The 8,699-nt window shown below is 44.5% G+C and overlaps 1 protein-coding gene across 1 annotated transcript; it reads right to left on the reverse strand.

The window, feature by feature from the left end:
• Positions 1–607: 607 nt before the first annotated feature.
• Positions 608–5,791, reverse strand: LOC127316645 (ubiquitin carboxyl-terminal hydrolase 2). Its single transcript, XM_051347092.2, has 4 exons — positions 5,671–5,791; positions 3,878–5,126; positions 2,635–3,544; positions 608–1,189 (listed from the first exon to the last, which is right to left on the reverse strand). Exons 2-4 carry the CDS (start codon positions 5,112–5,114, stop codon positions 934–936), a joined length of 2,403 nt encoding a protein of 800 aa, XP_051203052.1. The 5' UTR covers positions 5,115–5,126; positions 5,671–5,791; the 3' UTR covers positions 608–933.
• Positions 5,792–8,699: the final 2,908 nt, after the last annotated feature.

Consider the following 8,699-nt stretch of genomic DNA (forward strand, 5'->3'; position numbering starts at 1 on the left):
GAACTGCGAAGTCTAAACCCACGGCCTCAATGATTCTTTGCCTGTCAACGTGTTGCAGCTTGGACTTATGGAGGCAGGCCAAAGTGGCAGAGGCTCCCGGCGGCCCTTCTTGGCTTTCTTGATTACCAGCAGGCCCAGCACGGCAGCACCAACTCTTCTGATGGTGTTTGTGCAAACATTTTGAGTGGATTCAATAAAGGGTGATTAAAAAAAAGGTGGCGAGTTCTCAAAAAAAAAAAAAAAAAAAAAAAAAAAACTTACGACTCATGAACCATCAAAGTCAGCATCTTAGAATGGATACATAAATACAAAATTTGGCTTTGCACACACAACCGTACTATGTACGTCGTGATCGATTTCTCAAGACAACTAACGATTGTAATCCCTGTAATTCCTCCCGGTTGTTGGTTAACAGGGTATATAACATGAACCGAGTCCGAGGCAAAGGGTATCCTTCCCTGGAACGGATCGATGGAGTATGTTTTACACAGCTAATTGGATCTTGAACGGATTCATATCTCTTGGATCTTGAACGGATTCATATCTCACAGCATGCTGCAAACTGACCATACAGAAACAGAGGTTAAGAAGTGAAAACAATCAACTCTTATCTGAAGATGTATATCAATTGGACGATGATGCACATCACAAAAATATGTTCCATGTTTTCCAGTGTCCCACACATTAAGTATTGTTCGAACAAAAATAACTATGTTAGTGCTTTTTTCCACACACAAAATAATATCGTAGCATTTCTCATAGACTTATCTCCAGCAGAGTACCATCCAATCTACATGCTGCAAAAAATGCAAAGTCCTGCAGCAGACTCGGCCGGAGCAACAAAATTGGACATAACGACGACTATGTCTTTCTATGTCAGTAAGTATGTACACTTGGCCATGCTTGCTAATCTTAAAACCTCTGCATCCTTTTTCATTGCCCATCATCTACAATGCCGCCGTCATCTATCCTCTCATAGAAAAGAATGTATGCCTCACGCCTGAGAACTTCTTCTAGAGAGGCTTGTCGGACCATGGAATCGTTCGCACAAACCCATGAGGAAGGGCCACTGCCCTGCTGCCTGCGACTTGCCCTCACATAAGCAATGTAATGCCCTACGCTCACGCCGACGCCAATGTGTTCAATGACACCAACTAGACGATAGCTCAGGTTATCTTTGTCCTCAGAACTGAAGATTACAGTAAATTAAATAGTCAAACAAGATGCAAGGATTCAAATTAACAAGAAACTGAAGATTAGCCGGAGTAGAAACAATGGCATGTCTTTCTTGAAAAACATAAACTGAATATTGTTAATAAGAAAACTCTGGTCACATAAAAAAAATGGTACATCTGAAGTGACTATGTGCAAGTGGAAATTGCAAGAAATGAAGGCTCATATTAACCTTCAACAGGTCATTGACAGATATTAGGTTTGTACTACCATTGAAATTATAAAACCAGAATTATACTTAACAATCCCAACTTTAAGCAAACAAAAAAATCGTTAGTTTAAGCATTTCAAGGAACCTAATCACCAACAGACCAAAAATGTTACACAGTACCATAACATGAGATGGTTTCTAAAACATAAGCATGTCTTGGTCACTGGTCAGTGATACACTGCCATGGTGAATTGAGAGTTTCTGGCAGATAGCCTGTACATCTGAAACATATCCTAATAAGATATAATATACAAAAAAAACTTAAGTTTCGATTAATGGTACAGGGTTCTGGTCCAGATCAGGCTGTCAACAAACACTGACTCATTTTTTTACAGGGGATTAAACACTAAAATTCAGTTGATACTCAAATCACAAATTAAACGCATGGTACAGTTAGTCTATTTACATTGTCACCGTGTTTCCTCTTTTTAAAGAGATAGCAAATAAAGTTTTTCTTATATGCTAGCCTCACTTAACTCAGTTTAGCCTGATGCAACATCAAAATATAGATAGAAACTTATAAAATGATTTGAACCATTGGAGAAGTTCAAGTATAGCATAAGACAAAGTGGCAAATCATCATGAAAATAACTTAGTCGTGGATAAGCAATGGCTATTCATCAGTTAATGAAATAGATGAGACTGCAAGACTACAGAGCTAAATGGGTAAGTCGTGTTCAAAGGAACGAATTAACACAGCAGGCACGTTATATACTAGCCTCACTTGATGCAGTTTAGCCTGCTGCAGCTTTAGAGTACCTACTCACTTTTTCCTGGAAAGCCTGTCTGTTGCATTGATAATTACTGAGTTACTGAATAAAGAGAAAATGTTTGTTTTATAATTACTACATTGCTTTGTTTATTCACATCTCTTTACATAAATCATGTTAGCCTTCCAGTGATAAAAAAAAGACAACATAATGGAAAATGGACAGTCTCAATGGTTCTTTGACCTGCAATGCCGACTGGGGTCTTCTTATAGCTTTTGCTTTGGCTAAGTAAAGTTATATTCTTAAAATATATTAGACGCAAAGTATGAAGCAAAATAGTTAATGTATTTCTGAATATCAGGAACTTAACGGAACTGGCATACAAGAAAGGTATCAGATATTACTGTGTGTTGCTCTACAAATTTTTTTTATCAATTGCTATAAAAGATATTACTGTGTACAAATATCTAAAATCAGTACCTGGGGTCCATGAATGGTCCTAAATGAAGAATCTCCTTAAAGCTCACATGCCCACTCAATTTAGGAAGACCAGGTGAGTGTCTCTGAAGTTGAATGGTTAATACAGGTGGCAGCTTGCTAATCAATCGTGTTTGAATTGCTGTCTGCTTATTTTGTTTTTCCGCCACTTGTTGAGCACTATGATCATATATTACCTGCTTTCCACTGCTGTGTTTTTGAGTGCTGGTATCCTGAATATTCTGAGCACTCAGCAAGTCAGTCTGTTCATCAGTTGTAAGGCAACTAAGCGCAGCTTCTTGAACACCTTCATGACTTTCAGCTTTTTCATTGGTTGTGCTGCAACAGGTCAAGTCCTTTTCATCACAGCTCTTCCCTGAAGTGACCTCTTCAGAAGTTATGTCCTCAGAGAGTGTAACCTGATGATGTGAATCTGAAAGATACGGTTGCCTACTTGGAGATTCTGCCGACAAGCTACCAAAGTCACTAGATCGCTCACTTGGGCATGTTTTCATGTCTGACATTTCAGTCTGGTCTCCATCAACAGTTGTATTTACATTGGTACTTGCCATGATCGGTTCAACATTTTTACTTGCATCGGTTTCTGGCAGCTCAGTAGCAACCTTGGAACAGTTGTTACAATCTGTCAGGCAATGCGAAAACAGTTTCAGGCAGTCCTCAATTGACGAAAGAGAGTTCATATGTTCTGCCACATCATGAACAGTTTCAGTGCTCTGAGCTTTCTCCTTCTCTTCTGGATTGTGAGAATCTGCTACCAATTCCTCCACTCCACCGAAGTCATCAAACAATTTAGGAATGAAATCGAGAGCTTTTACTTCAACGATCCCTCTTGGGATATCATTCTTATGAGTCTGCAGAAGACCGTGTACAGTATCCTTCCCTTCAGTAGAATCTGCAGATTCAAGCATACAGGGATTTAGCATTATCTTCACTGCAAAGATCATGCAACCAAAAAAATCCTCATCCTTGCATATTTAGAACCTACCCTCCACACTTTAAGCTGTTGTTTTCGACAATATACGTATATGCTTAAGGTAACCAACAATTTGGGGTAACACTTATTGTGTGAAAGTAAAGGACTCAACACCCTTAGCTATATCGAATGACATTTCGAAATATTACAGTATGGCAAACACATTTGCCATGTTGAGAATGCTGAAATATCCTGCCCAATTTTATGTTGCCACCCTAAAGGCCTTTCCTGCTATTTGAAACATAGACTTACCAACTTGCAGAGGCTTGCTTCTGGCTAGAGGGTCCTTTGATGGCGCTGCCAGTTGAATACCATGTAATGAATAATGTGAAACTTCATCATGTGAGCAAACTTTGCAGGAAACCATATCAAGCAGCTCGCAACTGAAAATGGAATTGCTGAATGTAGGGAACATTGCTTCCCCTTGCAAATTGTTTAGCTGCTCCACCTCATTATGCAAAGCATCGCACAAAGATGCAAGGAACTCATGGCTGTCGCCCATCACTTTGCGCTGGAAACGATCCGGATAAAGGGACCACATATATGTCGGCATCATCTCTGGGTCCGGCATTTGGGTGGCATTGTTCCCACAGCTTGTCGCTACAAACAACTGCTTCAGGTGCAGACCAATGTCTCCCAGCCGAGCATCCGGTCTTAGAAACATTGTCCTTAGCTTACCAAGCGCAAGGAGGCACTGCAGTGCTGCATTCATGTAGCATGTGTCCCCAAGATTTGGTATCCCTCTGACAACATGATCATCACCGGCTACCATTTCACAGCGATCCAATGCATTACTGCCCATCGTTCCCCAGCGATCCATCGCGTTACTTCCCAACATTCCCCACGGATCCATCGCGTTACTGCCCAGCATTCCCGTGGGATGCATCACATTACTGCCCAACATTCCCCAATCTACATTTCTGGGCAACACTGCCGAATCAACCTTTGGACTGCTGGCTACCATTCCCCACTCATCCTTCTTATTTCTGGGCACCAGTGCATAATTATCTTCGATCGCCTTGTTCTGACCGAGCATCAGGATGTGTCTACACTCGAAGCAATACCCCTTGGACGGCTCATCGCACCACAGAGCAACCCAATGCTGGTCACTGGCGGCATGCCAGGCGGCGTGTCCCTGCGGATGTCCCCTGGTGCCCTTCTCCCCAGTGCAGAAAGTCAAGGAACACTCGGTGCAGACCATCATCCCAGCAGCTCCCCTCCAGGTGGTGCTGCACGGATAGTGCTCGCACTTCGGGGGCTTGTGGGCGTCCCTGAGATCACGCGCGATCTCATCCAGATCCTCGCTGTCCTTGAATAAGTGCTCGCACGATCCGATGTCGTAGGCGCTGTCGCCGTCCGCTTCCCGTTTCGATGGCGAATGGCTCAAATCCAGCAGCGCCTCGGCCGCGTCATTGTCCAGGCGGCGGGATTTCTGCGGGTTCTCGGCCGCCTCATCCGCCGTCGCCGTCTTCCTCTTGCCCTCTCCCATCACGCCTGCCGCCTGGAAATTACCAAGAAACAAAAAGAATGAGTCATTAAACCCGTCCAAAGAAAAAGGCAAGCTAAGAACCAAGAAAGTAAAAAAGAACTCTCGGGACAACCAGGAAGAAACCAACAAAGAGAAATAACCGAACATTCATGCGATCATCAGGAATTGGCCAAGCCAGGAAGAAAACTCAAACAGGATGAAATCGAACGACAACCAAGAAGTTCGCGGAAGAGTAACCAAGAACGCGGAAATGCCGGATTACATGAGGAAACCGCCCCAACAAGACAAGAAGAAGTCGAACATTCGGGTGGCGAGCATCACGAGCTTACGGCGGAAAAGCAACCGAGAACGCGAAGGAAGCAGCGGAGGACAAGGCGATAGCCCACCCACAGGAAAAGGAGAAATCGAACATTCCGAGCGGGGAAAACACACAAACACAAAGGCTCCTGCCGCGGATTCGTTTCGGGGACCGAGAGAGAAACCCACCACCACCGGGCGATCAAGCAACAAAGCAACGCAGCGGAGCGGGATTCGTAGGGAAGAAGACGAGGATTACCAGGAGACGGCGAGGGAGAGGGCTCGGAGGAAGAACCGAGCAGCGGCGGCGTAGGCGACGAGGTTGAGAGGGGAAGGCGGTTCCGCTGGTCGGGGGACGGAGGCGGCGGGCGGGGGTTTGGGCTGTGTGTGCTGGTTGGGTGCTCCTCTTCCTCTATGCGGGCTTTGGACCCCTCTGTTCGCGTTTGGGAATATCTAGATTTTGAGACGCTGAATCCAGGCCCAACTGGTACAGGGCATATTTACCGGGCCCAGGCTCGATCTATTTTGGATACCAAATATGTCCATTTTAATCTGTTCGATCAGGTCGCGGACACGAAAATAACCGTCCGGCCAGGTTTGTCCGTATGAGCCGGGCAGCCCAGCGGCCCGACACATTAGATATGCCCTAACCATGTTTATCGTTTACCTATTTTAACCTAATAATTGGCCAACATATAGATGAAATTGAGCATACAAACTGAAAATTGTGATAATAAAATATGGCTAATTAAGGAAATCGCATAGTTCACGCGAATAGGTACCGAAACAAAGTGCAAAAGGATAACAATTTCATAGAAAATATATAAACTATGCTATATATGTGCGATCACAATAGAGTTGGCGGATGATGGCTTGCTTCTTTTCGAACGAAGCTCTTTGTTCTGGCTTCGTGAGGCTCAAGTCGGCAACAATGATCTGGTTCTCCTCCGCAAGCAACCTGGCATTGGCCTTGGATTTCCATAGCTCTCCTTGTGAGGTCAATAAAGGTAGCACATGTGGTCTCTTTCTCGCGACGTCACTTCTCATGGCTAGTGCCAACCTCCTACTCCACCATCATCAACTTCAAGGTCCCTATCAATGCAATTGTGGAAGCATCACGCTTGAGCTCGGCCTTGGTGGCTTTGTGGCCCTTTGGCTGAGATGGAAGGACACCATTGGTTGGGCCTTCCTCTTCGACATCAATGACCGTTGATGCGCTGCCCCCCACCATTCTCGAGACTCTTCTTGTAGGCCTTATAACATACGGCCACTTGGGGAATTTCTTGAGCTCCCTCCAACAATGGACCATTGTGTATGACTTTTTATGAATAATTTTGATGTACGCCGTCAGGGAAACATGGTAGATGATGAAAAATGACAGATGTGTGGCGCACATGATTTTTAGCGTCATACTTTGCTTGATTCCACAATGTCTCGGTACATTTGGTCCCTCGTTGATGAAAAGGTGGCGAAGCACATTCATAGTGCAGAAGGAGGGCGAGGGAGTGGCAGGCAACCATAATGTCTACACTCAACCACGATGACCAGACTAGGATTTCATTACCCTATGGCGAATTTGGCATGCACGAAGAAAGGCTATCCACGGGTAGTAATGCTAGAGCCCGCTCTTGGTGAACGCTTTTGTTGAGAAGTTTCTGGTGGATCTTTCATTGTCTGTGCACAAAGAAAGCAAGAAACTGGTGACCGCCTCGAGCAGCGAAGCACCGGCATGGATTTCACCTCCATGATATATGCTGAAGATAGATGTTAATGCAATGTAAGCACAAAATATAGGATGTGGTTCAATCGCGGCGGTGGAGAGAGATGAGGATGGGGTGTTTAGGGAGTGTTGGCAATAGTCTTCCCAGAGAAGACGGAGGCAGAAACTCAATCTTGATCCACTCGCATGCCGCGAGGTGATCTCCCTATCACGTGATATCAATGCATGCAAGAAGTGTGTGGGTGGCAAACGACTACCAAGGCGTCGTCGTGAACTTGGAGAAGGGGACGATAGGCATCTAAGAACACATTTTCCAGGAGATTAAGGAATCCCTGAGGAGTTTGACGAGCTAGTATTCATCCATGGATGGAGAAGGTAAAATAAAGAATCCAATAGTTTCGCTAGGAGTGTAGTGCTCGATGATCAGGGCCGTTGACAAGGTATTAACTTGTCAATGCCTACGGGTTGTAGACTAGGGTTTAGTTGGAAGTAGAGGGCAAGTAGATCTCGAAGGTTTCAGCCGAAAAGTACTCGACGATTATGAAACTAGGGTTCGGGAAACAATGATTCGATCATCTCTGCGTCCCTCGACTCGCCCTTATATAGGAGGCGGAGCCGAGGGATTCGTGTCGTACAAGTTACAGAGTCCAGGAAGGTTTCTAACTCATCCCGCAAGATTACAAATAACACTTCCTATTACAACTCTAGCTTTCCTTAATAATATCTTGGGCTTCCGAATCTTCTTATTCTTCGGGTAGTGGGCCTTCAGTAAACCCCGGGTACTATCTTCGGCAGGCCCATTTGGGATGCCTATGTCAGTAGCCCCCGAGATTTTGCTTGAATCGTAGAGTCAGGGAAAATCTCCACTGTTTATTTTTATTCGACAACTTTAATTTTTCTATATTTCTTCTCATAAACTTCTATATTGTACAGGGATGATGGTAGTTGGGGCTAGTTCATCTGACGGATCAGTTACTAGTTAACTGCTCTAGTGGCAATCCGCAAAAACCTACTTAAAGATCACGTCCCTGGACATGATCTCGGGATACTGGTGTAAACTTCGACAGGTGCCGCTTAAGGTCTTACCATTCTGTCGAGTCCCAGTAAAATTTATCGGGTACCTAACGCGTCCGTTAGGATTTTTCTTCGTATCTGTTGATACGGATAAAAGTAGCAAACCGACGTCAGAGACGGCGCCACGCCACACGTAACGGATGCGGGGTCTTACCTTCGCAAATTTGCGGCATTCAGAAATTGATCGCAACTTTGGCGTTCTGAGAATATATTGTCGAGTGCTTATTCGGCTGTTGGAATGGCACATTTTATTGAGTCAAAGATGACTTATATTGCTCTCCCGATGGGAGTATATGCAGAGTTATTTTTAACTCGAAATATACTCTTTTGCTCTGCTATCTTTCTTTTTCTCTTTCTTTCTTTCTCTCTCTTTTTTTTTATGATTTCATCGGGCACGCGAGCAGCGTTCCCGATGGGAGTAGCCCCCGAGGCTATAGCCAAGGACTTGTACTTGGTTGTAGGCTCCACGCCTTATGCCGCTATATTTTCTTTTA

Source organism: Lolium perenne, chromosome 7 (genome assembly GCF_019359855.2).
Source record: "Lolium perenne isolate Kyuss_39 chromosome 7, Kyuss_2.0, whole genome shotgun sequence".
NCBI classification, from domain to species: domain Eukaryota; kingdom Viridiplantae; phylum Streptophyta; class Magnoliopsida; order Poales; family Poaceae; genus Lolium; species Lolium perenne.